Source organism: Gymnogyps californianus, chromosome 10 (assembly GCF_018139145.2).
Source record: "Gymnogyps californianus isolate 813 chromosome 10, ASM1813914v2, whole genome shotgun sequence".
Lineage (NCBI taxonomy): Eukaryota > Metazoa > Chordata > Aves > Accipitriformes > Cathartidae > Gymnogyps > Gymnogyps californianus.
The window spans coordinates 10,985,938-11,004,708 of NC_059480.1; the positions used below are offsets into that span (position 1 = coordinate 10,985,938).

The following is an 18,771-nucleotide window of genomic DNA, read 5'->3' on the forward strand; positions in this document are numbered from 1 at the left end:
AGAATCATTTGCACAGATCTGAGCAGTTACTGTAAGCGCACTGCACAATACTTAGAGTGGGATTCATTCTTTGCAGTACCTATAGACTTCTCATCACCCCAGCATTTGCTTGACTTGCAGAATGCAGTTCTCCCTCTCTCTAAATGAAATATAACTTCTTTAATTTATTATTGTTACATGTAAGAACCTCTTTTTAATGTGTTTAGAAATAAAATCACTGGCTGTGTAAATTTCTTCAATGAAGAATGAATATCTGAATATACAAGCAGTAGTTCACAAATCACGAGGTGTGGTATGCAATTATGATCCTTTTAAGAATGGTATCGGTATCTGTATTTTTCCAGGTCCAAAAGGACAGAAAGGATCTCCAGGCTTTCCAGGACCATCAGGTGACCCTGGTCCACCGGGCTATGGTGGCTTTCCAGGTGACAGAGGAGATCCTGGGTACCCATCTGCTGGGCCTCCAGGAGAACCTGGTCCAAAGGTATAAAGTCAATGGAAACATTGTCATATTAGGCAATAAGCAGAGCCTTTGACTATAGAAACAGAACAACATGTAAGCATGAGCTGCAGAGTTTGCAGAAGTAGATTTGTTAGTGATAAGAAATACGAAAATTCTATTGTGTCATTACTGAGGAGAAATTTTTGAGTTCATTATATTTCATTTTTCTCTTGGTGCAAGACTTTCTTATTTGTAAAGGTGGAACATCTTGGAAATAACTTTGTTACTGTAAAAGTTGCTAATCCATTAAGAACAAGGACTTGCACTTAAAAAGTCAGCAGTAGGAATACTTGTATGTTAAAAAGTACAGAAAAACATACTATTAGCAGATGCGAAAGTTTTGTAATCTAAAATTGTACTGTTGGTTTTTGACAGTCTAGTAATACCATTACACAAAATGAATTGGTTTTTTTCTTAGCAATATATATTACGTTCAGTATATATTATGTTCAATAATATATATTGCTAAGAAAAAAACAGTATCTTTTAAGTTAGGTCAATTGGATACAATTTTACACCACATATTCTGGTTCTTGAACAACTGGGAGTCTTTTTACAAATGAGATTATCTGAAATACGTGGTTGAGGCTGTAAACTGTAATATAACTCCTGTACTCTGTCTAAATTATCTGTTTATTTTCTGTATTAGCTGGGTAGCCACAATGAGATTACTATTGTGAAAATCAGTAGGAATTCAAGGAAAAATATGCATTTCAGTATTTTGTATAGCTGCATGTTATGTAAGGAATGTATGTTTGGATCAAAAGAGGAGCTGTTAGATTAAAACTGAAGGGAAGTCCATGTGCCAGTGAAAACATCTAAAGACTGAAGTTGGTTTGTATAGATTAAAGAAAGATCTTTTTTCCTTAGCTATGTCTAAAGGATCAGTGGTATTATGAGAAGACTTCATATTAGTCTACTTTGATTTTTGTCTGAAAATCATAATGAACCATGATTACACTTACTTAACCTTTAATATGACATATGATTTTTCTATTGTTCAAATATGGAATGTAATGTATTTGATGTAATGTGATTCTTTACCTGTATGTGTGCAACTGCTATTTCTCAGGGAGATCCAGGCCCCCCAGGAGTTTTGGGCAGCAAAGGAGAAAAAGGATCCCAAGGTCATCCAGGACGTAAAGGAGTACCAGGACCACATGGGATCAGAGGGGAAACTGGAAGTCCAGGAATCCCAGGTATGTTTTGTTTTGGAGGGATGGTGAGATGTTGACATGCTTTTAGAAGAAGATAATTTCTCAATAAACTACACAGGGTGCCTGTGGGGTGGCACATTTATATTCAACCGCTGTAAACCTAAACAGCTCCTTTATAGTCAGTGCAGCCAGGCTAGCTTACGTCAGCTAGAGATCTTTCGCAGCTGTCCGAAGCAGAAATGATAGCAAAGTTCTCAGACTGAGTCTGGATCTAGTAATAATGCCTTTTCTCCTCTTCCACACTCTTTCTTCTTACAGGGAAGCCTGGACGTCCTGGAGATACTGGTGTTAAAGGACGGCAGGGCCAACCAGGACAACAGGGCATTACAGGCCCTCCTGGTATGCTATATAGCATCTCTCCCAAATCACTGCCCCCGCGTTTGTTATTTTCTTTGTAATGAGGCAGTTGATGTTCTTGTTCTGAGCTTTTTAGAATTTAACTGATGCAGTTGCAGTCTCTGTTTATGTTAGCTCGGGGCTTTGTTGGTTTCTCTGGTTCCAGCTAAGGTCTTTAACAGCCTGTTTTCAATGTTATCAGTTCAGCTGAGGCAAGAGGTTTTAATTTTGTTTCATTATTGTAAAGCTTTTTGCCTTTTTTTTTTCATCCAGAGGTCTCAAGATGTGATAGACACACAATTGTCAGAAAGGCTTGTTCTACCTCCTAAAAGAGAATAATAAACTAAGATGTAGCTAGATGAGGAGGAGAAGAAAATGAATTAGAGTGGAAAAAGGGGACAGAGTTGTAGTTGTTTGTTAAAGCAACAGAAAAGATCAAACCGTTCAAAATATACCTAAGGGGGAGTGTGTAAATATGCAGCAACAGAGAGGTATGCAATGCAGACTTTATTAAAGTAAGTGCCAGTCATTGTCTTCAAAAAGAGCATTGAATGCTCTTATATTCAGAGATCTTCATCAAAATTATGATGATGTGGGTTTGTAGACTTCAGTGAACTTGCACTGACTTACCAGCAGAGTTAGCAAAGATCAGAATCTGCTCCCTGTTTAGAGAAACCTTGAATTTGTAATAAAGCCAGGGAGATAAACCACATTGCCTGTATGGATTCCCACCAGCGTGGGTTAAATCAAAGGCAGGGTCCTAAAATGTCTTTGAAAGACAGGAAGTTATTGCTTGTGAAAATAGTGGGGGTGTTAAATCCATTGAAGTCCAGCGAGCTCAATAAAAATTATATGCTGCTCTTTACAAATGTTTATATACCAACACAGTTACATCTATCTTTGAAGTAGCTGAACTAACTAAATTTTAATAAAGGAGACTCATATCTTCTCCCTTTGAAATGCAAAATAATAGAAGTGAAAATGATATTGTGGTCCATTATAATTCACAGGTGCTGTTGGAGACCCTGGAAAAAATGGACTTGTTGGTGAAAGAGGTAATCAAGGTCAGGATGGTATGCCTGGTCCCCCAGGAGTAAAGGGAGAACCAGGTAACACCAGTGAAATATTTTCTTTCTATTTTACAATTGTTTTTTTCCCTAGTTAAACTGACAAGGGTTATTTGGTAAGGATTAATAAGGAGCTTCTGTGGAGCCAAAGATAAGTTTATAAGGAGAAGGTTTTTCACTTTTACATAATTCACAAGTTTTTCTATGTAATTGTTGTACATGCTGTCAACAACCCAAATGCATGTGTCACTGCTCTATTATACATGTGATTTGTCATAATGTCACCTAAAAATGTTAATGTCTGCCAGAGCCAAAGTATTGCTGTTAACAGTTCTTACGTGTTTAATCTCAAAGAGATGAAAAGAACCAAAATCCTTTTAAAGGAGTCTCCTCTCTTACATGGAGATAAGATAAAAGGAATCACAGTCTTTACTTATACGAATAGTGAAGGTTTCCATGACCTGGCCCTTGGGTTGTAAAACCTTTAATTTAAATGTTACTCCTGATGTCATCAACATCCGCAGATAGATTTAGTCCTCCACTGAATTCTGACAGAAAGTGTTTTCATGGTTTACAGTGAAAAATATTTTGTTGCATATTAGTATAAAGAGGATACTGAGAAGGCATTCATAGTATTTAGTAAGTTTTTTTTATATTAAGTTTGAAGTAGTCACTGTTAACGTATTTTCTTTTTTAGGTATTTACATTTCTTCTTCTATTTTTCATAGTAACTAACTTAAATGCAGATTGTTCTTCTGTTTTTTTTTTTCCTCTGAAAAAAGACAAAGCGTATTATTGTAGAATGTACCTCAAATATGATTGATCAATAAGAGTTCCTACTATAAAGAAAAACTTACAAATTTAATTTGTATTTCTGGATAGAAGAAATGGAAATAATCAATACATTATATTTTACCTATAACTAAAATCTACATTTTGATTCAGTGAATTCTGAAGAAACGTATGAAATATTAGACAATTATGGTGTTTTCTAAAAGTTATTCAGGACTTTGAGTATAACATGACCTAATATTTTATAGGAGCACCAGGGAGAGGAATCCCTGGCCTTCGAGGTATTCCTGGTCGTAGAGGTGAGTTGTCTTTTCAGAAAGCAAAAGCTTAATTTTTAAATACCAGAATCATCATCTTCATCTTTAAGTCGCCACCTGCTTTTGGATGCTTGAAATGGCACTAAGAGTGTCAGAGGAAATCAAGAGCGATTCTTTGCTTTTGATCAATGATTTGGTGCTGTATATTAAATGTCAAGAGGTCTTGCTTGTAAAGTTAAGATTGTTGTAAAAGGGAAATAAAGAAGCCAACTTCTATGGTTTTCTGAAGGTGATATACACATTCTAGAGGTTTTGAAATTTTGTTTTGATACATAATTTGATTAACAGAGTATGTTCTAATGAAAACATGATGCTGGTGAATACTAAGCATACTGTAAGAAAGCTGCAGTGACTGCATTTTAATTTTGTTCATCCTCTCTTTTATATTGATGAACAGTTGACTGAGGGGACTTCCCATTTTTCAGGTTTTGCATTGTATTTCTAGTACTGGTAGAAATCCATTGATTTGCTTTAAAGAAAAAAAATTTCTGTCTTCATATTCTCCATATATAGATCATGCACTCTGAGATCAACCTTAGAACAATATTCTTTTGGAGTAGTCTCTTATTTTGTTGTACTCATATTGATGCTTTTAGCTGGAATTTAGTTTAAAAGGATTTGCCAGTTCTGATGTTCAAAGAAGCATTTCTTCTACTTGCGCACCAAGAAATATTCCATGCTCTGGTCTTTCTACCCTCCTCTCAAGTTTATTCCTTTGTATGAGCAATCTCTGAAGTGGGAGTTTTTCAAAAAAAAAGGAAAAAAAAAAAGAAAAAAGTGGCGTGTACACTACCTTGCAGTGAGTCCTGTCTTCTCTCAACTATTTTGCTTTATAGTAGCCAGGTGGCTTTGGGGACTTCTTCATACTAAAAACAAAGGCTGAATTCTACCTTTGCAGTATAGTAAATGCACATATTCTGTGTAGTCACATCATCTTACCATCTTGACAGCTCTCCCCAAATGTAATACTTATACTTTGCAGGAATCAAAGGGGACATGGGACTGCCTGGTTTTCCTGGGCCACCAGGTATGAAAGGTCATCGGGGTGATCAAGGACCCGTTGGACCTCCTGGCTTAGTGGGGTTACCTGGATTTCAAGGTGCAACAGGCATGGCGATTACTGGCCAAAAAGGGAATAGAGGTATTGCTGGTGCAGATGGAAGACCAGGTGTGTTGTTACAACTCCTTATTTATCTGAAATGATATACTGATAATTGAAAGCAGAATTCAGCCTGTCCAGAACTGAAGATTTGAAAGGGGTCTTCCCCCAGGAGAGCTTCATAATTAAACAGGTAGTTCCTTTACCAGTTAATGCAATGTTACCGTTGCAAACACCGTGATGGTCTATGCAATGTGATGTAAATTAAAATAACGTGAAGCTTTGCAGTCCACTTGATTGCGTTATTTTGCTTTCTTCCCATGCGATCTGTAGGGCAGCTGAGATCCAACTTTAAAGAAGTGAGATAGCATGAACATGTAGGCGTGGCACTTAGCGACATGGTTTAGTGGTGGACTTGGCAGTGTTAGATTTATGGTTGGACTCGATGATCTTAAAGGTCTTTTCCAATCTAAATGATTCTATGATTATAGGCATAACTACAACTGGAGGATATTCAAAAAACTGTAGTGCTATAGAGTACTGCAAGAACTCAGCTCTGATCTCAGATTAAATTAGCAGGCTAGGAAAAATGAGTTAATTTTTTTAAGATGGGTATATTTCCTTGGGAATCACTGAGGTGGTAAACGTGAATACCATTATAGAGTCGTTGAATGTTGTACTGCATTGTATGTAATGTATGTGAAATGCTGTTGGCAGTAGTCTTTACTTACTCTGATGTTTCTGTACAGGTGCTCCTGGTTTTCCAGGGCCTCCTGGTCTTCCCACTCCCAGCATGAAAGGAAGCAAAGGTGTTAGAGGTGCAGATGGCATACCAGGGCCAACAGGCCCAGCCGGTGACATTGGTCCTCCTGGTCCAAAAGTCAGTGAAAGGAATATTGCTTGTTTCTTACTCCGTTGTTAATTTGCTCTTACCATGAAAATAACACCCAGGACAATTTAAAAACAAACAAACAAACAACAAACTAAAACAAAAAAAGCCCACATCCTCCAAAAAACCCCTGTAATAGAAGAAACATATTAAAATGGGTATGAAAAGTAGTTTTTATGGACTTAAGTGGACCAAAAAGAAATTATTGTGAATTTCTGGCATGTCATTTCCTTGACCGTTCTGTATTACAGAATAATATTAACAATGATATGACTATTTCTAACATGCTCACAAATGGAGCAGATAATTCTAGTTGTGGCGTATTCTGTGAACATAATGCTTTGAATATCCTGAACAAAAAGAAAATGTACTTCATAGCGCGCAGATACTGCTTCCTGTTTATTATTGGTGTTACCTGGTTTGCAGGGAATAGAAGGTCGATCAGGTTATCCAGGTGCTAGAGGGGACCCTGGATTTCTTGGATTCCCAGGTGTGAAAGGTATTCATATATTTATTACATACACTTCTGTATGCCAAATACAATCATTTACATGTTGTGTTACAATAGTATTTGTGTAATAGTACCAGGTGTGGTCCTAGAGACATGAAGTTTTTCCATCAAGAGCAGGGTATAGGTCAGCTATAAATGAAAGCATTCACTAAGAGAGCATTTTCTTTGAGTTAGATGCTATGGGTATGTCCAAATTGATGTTAAAGTGAGGAAGGGCTGAAACTTCAATGGCCTCCGTTCCAGGCAAATTAAAAACAAGTTCGTCCTTAGTGACTAATAATGTGTAAGGACTTTGGGACTGAGTCTGCTAATTAGAAATGCCACACCGCTGCTAGAAGATGAGACTTTTTGGCAACCTCTTAGCTATAGAACTCAAGAGCATTTAATTATAAGTACAACACAGAGCCCTAGGTCCTCTTATTGCCGTAAGAGTAGTCCCAATTATAATCTAATTTACCAGTTTATCAGCAGATGAACTGTTAAACGTATTTGCTTCCTTAATTTCATATTCCTGAGGGTTAGTTGGGTCAGTAGCTGGCTAAAAATCCTTTTAATTTAGACATTTTTCTAGTGATTTAAATCTGATATAGGTCTGCATTACTCCAGTATTCTCATTTTTCAATTGCATGATTTACTGACACAGAATTGTCATTACCTGTTTAACCTACTGGTTTGTGTTCCATGCTAATTATTACATATTTTAAATTTGTTCTGTACAGACAGTAATTATACTTTCTTAAGCAAAAAGCTCTCATTTCATGGCATACTCAGTCAAATCTCCTGACTTGATGATAAAAATACATTTTTATTTTTTTTTGTTTTCAGCAGAGCTGTGGAGAGTAATCTGAATGTAACCTCCTATTTTGCACAGTGAAAAGAATTGCTCATTAAGTTTCAAACACTTGAAAAACTATACAACCCTCCTAACAGCCATCAGCATAACTGACAGTAGGGTTTAAAGGGAGTTGAACTGCACAGCATCACTGATGGCAGCACTTGACCTGCAAACTCAGTGACAAAAACACATAAGGTAAAAAGGACATAGTCTAAAGTTGAGATTTTAAGCTAGGTTTATGGGACCAGCCATTATATGAAGATAGGCATGGAAACATCTTTTTATAAATTGAGTGCACTTGGCCTATAAATTATACAGTAACAGCAGACATGTGGAAGTCCACTTTCACATTTCAAATGAGTCTACAGGCTGTGTTACTCTTTGGGAAGGTTGCATGGATCATGCAGGGCTCTTAAATAAGCCTCTGAAACTTTGACAGTTGTTTTGACATTTTAAACCAGACAGATGTATCTTCAGTCTTCTTTTTTAGGAGAAAAGGGTAATCAAGGACCCCCTGGACCACCAGGTGCAGAAGGGCCAAGGGGACCAAAGGGCCAGCACGGTAACCAACCCTTCTTATTCTAATACCAGCTGACTTAGGTTGATTTGTTTGGTTTGTTTTGTAGTTTGTTTGCTTTCTTTTAATATAAAGCAATAGCTCTTCATTATATTTTTGCTGCTAGGTCCACCTGGAGTCCCTGGGAGAATATTCTCTGTCCCAGGAAGCAAGGGTCCTCCTGGACTGCCAGGAATCCCAGGAACACCAGGTGATCAAGGAATTCAAGGGATTCCTGGACTACAAGGTGGTTTATATTTTTATCTCTGTACATGTTTGTGTGTGGTGCTTAGTGGAACATTTTGGTTTGGTGGGAGAACATGCTTCTGCATAGAAAATTGAAGTCTTTAAAAACACCTCTCTGTATTTAAAAGTAGCTCTTTGTACCTTGTTAACAACCTTATATTTATAACCTGTCCCATTCCATCTGCTCTCCATCCTCGCAGTCAGTAAGTTTCTCGCTCGACATAAGCCTGAGCAGAATAATGGAATGAAAAGTAAACTTGGATCAAAACATTCACCATTTTCCTGCAACCAGAACCATGCTCAGGATGTTTGACATTTTCAGGGGGAAATTACCACGCGTAATAGAAGTACTCTAGATGTGCTACGAAGTGATTGTGTCTGTCATAGTCTGGGGGTGGGAAGGGAAAGGAGAGGCTGGCTACTTCTCCACTGGCACTAGAAGTGAAGCCTGCCACGGCTGTGAGGAGTGGGGAAGCAAGGAGCAGGTAGGATGAGGTGGATGTGCAGTGGGTACTTGGCCACCCTTCTCAATACCACACCTTTCCACCCGAGGAAGGGAGCTCCTCAGGGCGGCAGACTTGTCAGAAGGCATGCCCCACTCAGGAATGACAGTTGCCTCCAGCATAACAAAGCAGGCACTAAAGAATTGTTCTTTTACACTTTCCTTAAAGTTGTTTTACAAAGGAGCTGCATTATTTATAGAATTACAAACCATGACCAAGATGATTATGGCCTGTTACTATATTTTTGAAATATTTCTATTGTATGACACATGCTAAAAGAAAAAGCTATTTGCTTTGGTTTCTGTAAACATTTCTTATGAGAATAATATTTTTCTGCAATACATTCAATATTTCCTTGTAATCTTCCTGATAGGAAATATGGTGACAGTAACACTACAGACAGTCTCAAAACTTAGTAAATTCATGCTGATGTTTTTATTCTAACACAGCTACATTTACGTGGGGATTTTAACTTTATTCATTAACAGTTAGTAAAATCGAGAATAACTACTGCTGTATGATTCTGTTTTTTAATTGATTATAATTTAGGACCTAAAGGAGTAAAAGGTCTACCAGGAAGTTTTGGTCATCCAGGTCAACCAGGACTGCCTGGTCCAAAAGGAGACAGGGGATTTCCAGGACAAAGAGGTACAGGAAAGCAGACATCTCTGTTTGACTGCGACTACTGATTCTACATATAAACTGTATTCCTGATTTCTGTAAATCATTCCTCTTGCATGTAGTGAGATTCTGTAACATTTACAGTAGCTTTAGGGCTACAAGCACATGTAAGCACATTCTTAGCTTTTAACAGATGCATGTTCCCAGCTGAAATAATAATTTACAAAAATACGCCTTGACTATGCTCTGTTATTAATCACGTTTATTTATCCACTTGAAATCCCTAGGTATCAGTGTGCCTTTTTATGACATCAAAATAGAACTAAGTATTTTTATTTAGTCACCGTAAAATTCTTACTTTACAACTTCTTTGGTAAAAATGGCCATGGTTCTTTAAAATACCTCACTATTCCATGAAACTATGCAATATAAAGCTCCCTGAGCTAGGTCTGAAGGAGTTAATACACCTAGCAACAAATACTACCAATTTTCAAGTTGTGTCTTCTTATTGAAAAATTTTTGTTAGTTTTCAAGTGGTTCCACTAATTTAAATGAAGTAAAAATTCAAACAAAATTATAATATTTACAGTCATATTTCTTTCCCCTCCACAGGGCAACCTGGACTGATTGGCTTTCCAGGTCTACAGGGGTTACCTGGATCACCAGGTACTATCACTGCTGGTCCAACAAGAAGAGGTTTTATCTTTACCCGACATAGTCAATCAACAAAGATTCCTTCATGCCCACGTGGGACATCGCAGATCTATGTTGGTTATTCGCTGCTTTTTGTACAAGGAAATGAACGAGCACATGGACAAGATCTTGGTACTGTATTCGTAAAAAAAATTTTCAGATCATTTTCTTTGGAGTCCAGTAATGCTAAGTTGTCATGAAACCAAACCCACAGTAAGTGTCTGAGACGAACATTGGTTTCAACCATCAGTCTCCAGAGTGGTCTGCAGCTCTGAGTCAATTCAGAAATCATGGCTTGAAAGACACCTTTCTTTCCTGCACTCCTATATTCCCTTTTTGCTATCCCTAGACATTTTTGAGGAGGAATTCAGTTACTTATGGATAGATGTCTAGTATAAATGTTCACAACATCTGCACAGGGCTGACAGTAATAACACGGGATCTGAGAGAGAATCTTGCTTTTTTGGAGACCAAATGGGATGCTTTAGGTTGTCAAAAATGGCACCAGAAGCTTTTGTTTAAGTAGCTGAACCCCTGCCACTGTGTCAAAGACCGATACCATTCAAGAAGATATTATTATTGTAACAGATTTCGTTCTTAGCCCTTTTTTTTATATATGTATATATATTTATATATACCATAAGCATTTTGCTTTTGGATAATTCCACTGTACAGACAGTTCTCTCTTTTTAGTTACCAACTGTTTTAATTTTCACTATAGCAGATTGGACACCATCATGTGTCTCTTCTGTTCGCTGCGCTAAAGATGATCTCCTATCTGTCACAAACCTGTCCTCTTCTGTCTTGTAGGAACAGCTGGTAGCTGCTTGCAGAGGTTTACCACCATGCCATTCTTATTCTGTAACACCAATGATGTTTGTAGTTTTGCTTCTCGCAATGACTATTCATACTGGCTGTCAACTGCAGCAGTAATGCCAGTAGACATGGCACCGATTTCTGGCAGGGCACTAGAGCCCCATATAAGCAGGTAAGAGTGTAAGAATTTTAGCTCTTCTGGCCTGGAACCACAAAGGCGTCATAAATTGTTTTGAACGGCAAATCCTAGGCAAAGACCTGCCCATCTCAGCCAGTATAAGCACTGTTTTTAACCACCTGATTTTTGATTGCTCACCTGAATATGTCAGATACTCAGTGATACTCAAAGAAAAGTTAGATTAAAGCTAGGGTCCCACCACATGGCTTAATCAGCATAGCTGACATGAGAAGATGGCACACAATCCTACTGATTGCAGTGGTATTTTTTTTAAAAACCTATTGTGTACATCGGAGGCAGACTAAAATGAAACAAGGACAGCTTCATTATTTGGAATACAGTACAAATCAAATTCTGCTTTCAATTATGTGTGATACATTTACTGTAGTTGGTGAAGGACATTGTAAGTTGGGGCTGAAGGTTCTCTGCTATGAAACACCCTTGTGCAAATGTGGCCCTTTCTAGTTGCTTTAGAACAGCTGAGAACGATGAAGAGCATCTTAAGAGGAAAAGCTCTAAATGCATGAAAGACCAAGAGTAGCAAAATCAAAGATGGGAAGGCAAGCTTTGCACTCCGTCTTCTAGCCTGCCCTACCCAGTTGTTGCAATGTAGGAGCTCAGCTTCATAGTTTCTTCATTTAGGAAATAAAGATTATTTTTTCTAATCTTAGCAAATAAAGGTACAGAACTTTGATCTAAACCATAACAACATAAAGTAGTGAGCACGTGAAGAAGGTAAAATTTCGCTTGTTACTTCAGTAAAGGCAAAATTAGGAAGCTCAAATGTTCTGGGACTAATTCCCATCTTACACTAATTTTTGTCTGGTGTTACTAGTAGAGATTGCAAAGCAATTGCAAAGCAAGGTATTTGGGTTACCTTCAATTTATCTCCTCATTAAACAGAGAAAACCTGTGTGAGTTGTAACGTTTATAGTAAGCCCTACCATTAGGTAGCTACTATCCTAGAAGATAAAATTTTTGTCTGCTTTCATGTTTTCCCTCATATCTGGACTGTATGCCTGCGTGTTTCTTCTTACAGGTGTGTTGTCTGTGAAGGAGCTGCAATGGTAATAGCAGTTCACAGCCAAACAACTGTAGTTCCTGCATGTCCAGAAGGCTGGATATCTCTCTGGAAGGGTTTTTCTTTTGTTATGGTAAGGATATAAAGACTTGAATTATTAATTTTATGTCCTCTCACTTTTATTGGCATTTTCATCTGCTCATAGTTCATTTGTTTCTTAATAATTGTTAAATTCTTTTTTTTTTCCTTTGCCAAGAAGTAGACAATAATTCTATTAACTCTTATTCAATGCCAGAAGCATAGAAACAACTATTCTGATCTGTCCTCAAAAATAGGCGGCAGGAAGAAAAGGGGAAAAGATGAAAGGAGATCCATAGGATTTGTCTGACAAAAATAACTGCATGCTCTGATTTTCATGTGTCATGCTAAGATCTAGGAAACAGGTTTGGGGAGTGGAGTGGTTAAACCGGTCCTGAACACAAATACACAGAAATAACTGACCCACTTCCATGCCAGGCAGTTCTTTTATAAATTGGATCTTGGGGCTGAACTCCACAGAAAGCTAAAATCAAAACAATGGCAGAACACTGTCTACAAAAGACTGCCTCAGCAATTTTGATGCCATAACAAGATATGAGTGAAGAAAGTTCATAATGTGACTGCAAATTCAGAACTGATTATGGGAATAAGGGTGTAGCTATACTAGGGGACGTAGCACTTCATCTGTGTTATCCATGCCTGTGGGATGTCATAGGGATGCCAGCAAATGAGGGTAAAATACAGAATTAAAAACCCTCTTTTTTGCATGATGTAAAGTCCTTCTAGGTCTAGTGTGAAATTTGTTGTCTCTCCTGGGATTTGGCCTTAAGTAGTAATAATAATAATAATCTTGGAAAAGAATGAGAGAATTTTTGCAGCATCTGGTTAAAATCATTTGCTTGTTTCCAACATCAGCAAATTTAAATGGTATTTTCTAGCCAATTTGCTACTGGCATAAATTATTTTAGAGCTATTTCTACAAGCATTTACCAACGTCAGAGAAGGAAAATGCTTTCTTTGCTTTTTATGTTTGGAGAAGTAATCAATGCAACAAAAAATATGAACACACACAAAATAGGGGATTTGGCTTATTTGTAATTCAGTTACTGTAATCCTCAACTGGACAGAAGCCAGCTACTTTCTAGTCTTTGTACTGGTTACAGTTTCATGCCTTTTCATGGAGCAGAAAAAGGCCTTTGCAGGGACTTAAGAAATGCCATAACTATGCTTGAATTTTCATAAGGCTTCTGTGCTTCATCATAAGTTTGATAAAACTAATCTGTGTTCATTTTGTTTTGTCTGAGATATACCACAGAACATATGGTATGTTTTAGAAAGAGATTTTTTTTTGCCTGCAGTTTACTAAAAGCTGATGGACAAGTTCTCATTAAAAAATGTATTGGTGGTTACAGTATACAAGTGCCGGCTCAGAAGCTTCTGGCCAAGCATTGGCATCTCCTGGATCTTGTTTGGAAGAATTTCGAGCCATCCCATTCATAGAGTGCCATGGCAGGGGGACGTGCAACTACTACACAAATTCCTACAGTTTCTGGTTGGCATCGTTAAATCCAAGAAGAATGTTCAGGTAAACTGTACTTCCCCGCATCCATACGCATCACATCCATGCTGCAAGTCCCGGAGGAGACAATAACTGCCTGCATAACATGTGAGGGCTCCCCTAGTAATTCCCCTCAGTTTAGACATCCCCCTTTGTTAGGTTTAGGGTCATTCTGTAGCGCAAAGATGCCTTAAGTGAGCCAAGGGTTTCAATGTTGTTGTCAATAATTCCATATCCAAAGTTTCATCGTCTCTCCCTGTTTTTTAAAGAAAAAAATATATGTTTTGTTTTCTTTCTTTTAGGAAACCTCTGCCACAGACTTTGAAAGCAGGAGAACTAGAAAATATCATCAGCCGTTGTCAGGTCTGCATGAAGAGACCAGTGTAAACAGTGGCCACTCTTGATGGAACATGAAACTGCTTGTATTACAAAGAATTGCCTAACTCTGAAGAGCTATAACTTAAAGTCCAACTGCATCTGGAAAGAAAATTATAAATTGCCAGTGCAGCACTGTGGTGAGGTAGGGCAACAGTTTGACTTTTGTCTTTGGCAAATGACAAAGCACTTTGTTGGAGAAAGCTTGTAATGGCGGTCTGCAGGGCCTTCTGCTGAACTATGTCATTTCTAAGCTGCATCTTCATGATAAAACTATGGCATCGCCAGATCTTTAATGAAAGATGTTAATGCTGCCTTGTGTCATGTGCTTTTCAAACCGCAAGACAAACTAAATGCTCTAATATCAGCTTACATGTGCTCAGTGTTCAAAGTAGATATAATTTAAGATGAAAATCTGGCACTTACGAGAGATGGGGTTCAATAGGAAATATTTTCAGTGCACTTTTAAATATATAGCAATTCATTTAGGGTTGTTTTGTTTTGGTTTTCTTGCCTAATAAACAAGTATCTCCCCACTTACCTCACCCTTCCTCTGGCTGGCAAACAGGAATACAATCTTTTTCTGTCACTGCAATAATAATGGTTCTTGACTAGCCAGAAAGGGAGCTACACCATGCACTGGGCAGACAGTACGGTGGTGACGTGCACTAGCTGCGTTCTCCAGAGTGACTATGGCTAAGGGCTGACTAATTGAAAGTGTTGCAAAGTTTTCATTAGATTCCATGGCTTTTGACACAGATCATGACATCTTTTAAATTCTTCAAAAGTTGACAGTATAGGGCCTCTATTATGATCACATGCTTTTGTCTCTACTGAAGAACAACTATTTACCATGTCATAATTTGGGATTTTGATGGAATTAGCAATTACTGTATGGCTCAAGGGCTCCCATGGCATTATCAGGTTCACACACACTCATCAGGATGTGATCTCTTTCTATTTTATTTTTAATAGATAACAAAAAATATAATATTTGCATTTTATAATATTCCATATTTAAATATTTATCACAAATTATATTCTGTATTTAAATATTTATCACACATTTCTGCAAATGAAACCATTTATTCCATCCAGTTAAATCTATGCATCTAAAATTTTTTAAAAAAGACTGATATTTAAATTGTACCATCTAAGCACTGACTTATACAAGAGAATCCAACTGTAAATGAACATAAATACTTGAAAAGCACTTTCATTTACTCATATAACTTAGATAAAATTGTAGCTCTGAGTTTGTGGGTTTTTTTAATATTTATAACATTGCACTTGCAAGGCTATTTAAAATTGTAATGTTAACATTTAAAATGTTAATATTTTTTAATACTTGCACAATCTGTCAGAATTCCAGTATTTAGTGTTGTAGAAGAAGCCTAATTCATCTGAATAGTTCTGTAAACACATCATTTTAAATGTAGGGTCTAGCAATTCATTGAAATAACCAAGATTTCTCATTTAGATGTTTTTTTAAGCCAATGAAATTTTATATTGTTTCTGTTAAAATACTTGCATTGTGTTTGTCTGACTGTTTGAATTTTCAGTGTTAACCTAACTAAGAAAAAGTTTCATCTGTTTCATGCCAGTATCTTCTGATGGAGCTAACGTGAAGATACCATTTACATGAACTGAATGGATGTTTTAAAATGATCATTTACTTGAACAGTCATAGTACTTCTGTTTGCAAGGTATAATTGTGAATGTGCAGGTTTTTATGAAGAAACTCTATGCAGATGCACTACTGATAAGAAGGTATTAATGTCAAGTTAATATTTAGTCTTCCATTTGAACCAGGTTTGGGGTTGAGGGTGTTTTCCTTAAAACAATCACATACTAGATTTTTCCATAAACTCTGAAGCTTGCTTTAAATAGTCAAAGATAAAATCCACACCTGTTGCTTGTTAGGTTGTTGGTTTTTTGGTGGGTTTTTTTTATTAAGGCTCATTACAGTCACCCAGAGGCATTGTATACGGTATACAACTGATGACTGCGGAGACCCTCATGTAAAACTTGCTAGTAGAATGCCAAATGTAAGTACCTGAGGTTGAAGTCTGCTGGAAATGGGCAGTAGAGGATGATAATATGTAAGGAGAACGGAATGGATTGTGGTTTTAAAGTCCAAAGGTAAGTTACAAAGAGTTATGTCTCATAGTACAGTACATAACTGGAAGTTATGCCTTGTTCCCAGTTTTGGATTCTGCTACTCACTTTTTGTGTGGCCTTCAACAAGTTACTAAAGAAAGATTTTCATAAATAGCTTTAGATTTTGAGTGCTCAAACTCAGTCTTTCTTTCAAAAGCATGAAACACTACTGCAGGGACGTGTATGTTCATCAAGCCCAGCATAACACAAGCTGGACACTGAAAATCAAAGCAAAACTTGAAAAAAGTTGACCTTAACTTCTCTCTGCAGATGCAGATCATTTTACTTCCCTACTGCTAATGATTGTTGTGAGGATTAGTTAACTCATGTCTGTAAATGCTTTGAGAGCCTTAACTGGAAAGTGCTGACGAGGTGCAAGGTGATAATATATTGTACTGAAAGAATGGAAGCATGAGAAATCAGAAAAAATGAGCAAACAATAGGAGGGGAGGGGGAAGAGGAAAGCAAACCTTCTGCTAAATGCAACCAAATAAAAATATTTTGACTAAATAAAAGACCCATTTCACTTGGTGTTTTGTTCTTCCCAGTGCTAATGATCTTTGCCACTACCTATGCATAATATTATTTACCCCCCCAAAACATTTAAAAAAAATAGTGTCATCTGATTAAAAGACAGTAGGTGGAGTTTGCCCTCGGAAAGACACTTGCTCTCTCCTACTGGGACTACACGAGAAGTCTAGCACTTCAGTGTAGACACCCAAGCTGGATGTCTGCATGCTATCTTTCTTCCTAGACATATTTCTACATAGGATACTGCGATGGGCTGGTGACAGACAGTGGTTTCGATCTGGAACAACGCAGCCGTGTTCTTCTCTTCTACTGCATTTATTCATATTTTCTGCTGGATTCATATGCATGAAGCACAGGTGGGTGCCAAGTTGCTGTTGACAAAAATACTATGAGAGAAAGGGCTGTGATTACACTGAGGAAAAACTAGGAAGATGAGGAAGGCTGGCTGATGGGGCCCCAAGCGCACCAGGAGCCCCAGAGTGCCCTGCCCAGCTTGCAGCCTCAGTACACAGGTCCGGGCGCTGCATCCAAATTCCATCCCGGGCCTTCCCTGAGCTCTGCTGTAGCTAGGCTTGTGCCCAGCCCTCTCCCTGCTGCTCCCAACTTCTTCACTTGTCTTTGACCTGGGATCTGACTTGTTGCCTTGCATTTGCCTGATGGTTGCTGGACGGTCAACAGAACCTTTTAATGTCACCAGCCCAGCTCTGTGTACGGTGGGACTGTGCCCTTGTTGGAGAAATCACGGCCCTGCCTAGGCTGGGGTTACCTTCCTCTGTGGAAGGAAGCCACTCTTGCAGCTTGCTGACAAACACAACTTGCTTATGGAACCACTCCAGGTTCAAGAAAGAAAAGGACTGGCCATCAAGGAAATCAAAACCTGTAAAAACTAGAAAAGAGTAGGACTTGTAGTGTTTCCTCAGACAGAAGACAGTACCCAGAGGTATTCTGTAAGTGCAGACAGACACGCAGATTGTGTGCAACAGAAAGAAAAGGGTACACCTAAAATTATCAAGATTTCAGTGAAAATAAGGAAGACGTATCTGAAAATTAAACTGGTAGAACAGTGTTGTATGCAACATTCTTAAGGATGGCCCTTTAAATCACTGAACAAGAAAATCAATTATATCTGCAGAGACATCTGAAAACTGTCGAAGTTATTTGTGCTAGGACTTCTACACAATGAAAAAATGGAAAGAGCATCCTGAAAGGGATGAGGGTACAGCTAAGGTACAGCCTGATGCAAGTCTTTTTGCGATTTGGCAGAATACATGGGACCTGGACAGGCTGACGTAGTCATGATCTGCTAGTGGTAATTCATAACCTGATACCACACTAGAAATCACCATCAGGGCTCTTCTGGAGAACTTCCTGTGGATTAGAAGAACTCAAGTGACGAGTCTGTGGCTACTTCTATTGTGATCACTCAATTTATGAAGAACAGTCATATTTTCAATGGAATAAAAACAGTTACATAATTGATCTCAAAATTGCGGGGAATCACGGGCAACAGACCATATTTCTAGTGTGTTTCAAGAACCAGTTTTTAGACTTGAAGTTTGTTTTTTTTTTTTTTTTTAAAGACTAAATCCCTATTGATAGTTTGTAAATCTTAGAGCCTGGAGAAGTGGTAAAACTGAGGAGGACTCATACAGAATAATGGGGATTGCCTGGTAAGATGTGCTCAGGCCAACACTTTGTGTTTCAAAGAGGCCAAATGTAAGATCATATATCTAAAGGCAAATAATATATAATTCTCAATGTTATACAGCTTTTATTTTTATCTCGTAAGAGATTATATTTCAGACCGCTTGCCTCAGTAAAACAGTGCTGTTGCTAATTCAGTTCTTTACAAATACCAAGTTGCGGGCCTTGGATCAATATACACTTCAATACTTCTGGCATCGCTACT

The 18,771-nt window shown here is 37.8% G+C and overlaps 1 protein-coding gene across 1 annotated transcript in view; it reads left to right on the top strand.

Moving 5' to 3' along the window:
- COL4A3 (collagen type IV alpha 3 chain) overlaps nucleotides 1-16,831 on the top strand; it is a 66,393-nt gene extending 49,562 nt beyond the window's left edge. Inside the window, exons 37-52 of the mRNA XM_050902646.1 lie at nucleotides 345-484; nucleotides 1,575-1,701; nucleotides 1,978-2,058; nucleotides 3,066-3,164; nucleotides 4,163-4,213; nucleotides 5,214-5,399; nucleotides 6,080-6,210; nucleotides 6,646-6,718; nucleotides 8,056-8,127; nucleotides 8,249-8,368; nucleotides 9,420-9,518; nucleotides 10,104-10,316; nucleotides 10,995-11,172; nucleotides 12,218-12,332; nucleotides 13,651-13,823; nucleotides 14,099-16,831. Coding sequence (XP_050758603.1) covers nucleotides 345-484; nucleotides 1,575-1,701; nucleotides 1,978-2,058; nucleotides 3,066-3,164; nucleotides 4,163-4,213; nucleotides 5,214-5,399; nucleotides 6,080-6,210; nucleotides 6,646-6,718; nucleotides 8,056-8,127; nucleotides 8,249-8,368; nucleotides 9,420-9,518; nucleotides 10,104-10,316; nucleotides 10,995-11,172; nucleotides 12,218-12,332; nucleotides 13,651-13,823; nucleotides 14,099-14,183 — 1,943 coding nt within the window. The 3' untranslated portion in view covers nucleotides 14,184-16,831. The remainder of the gene's footprint in view (nucleotides 1-344; nucleotides 485-1,574; nucleotides 1,702-1,977; nucleotides 2,059-3,065; nucleotides 3,165-4,162; nucleotides 4,214-5,213; nucleotides 5,400-6,079; nucleotides 6,211-6,645; nucleotides 6,719-8,055; nucleotides 8,128-8,248; nucleotides 8,369-9,419; nucleotides 9,519-10,103; nucleotides 10,317-10,994; nucleotides 11,173-12,217; nucleotides 12,333-13,650; nucleotides 13,824-14,098) is intronic.
- Nucleotides 16,832-18,771: the final 1,940 nt, after the last annotated feature.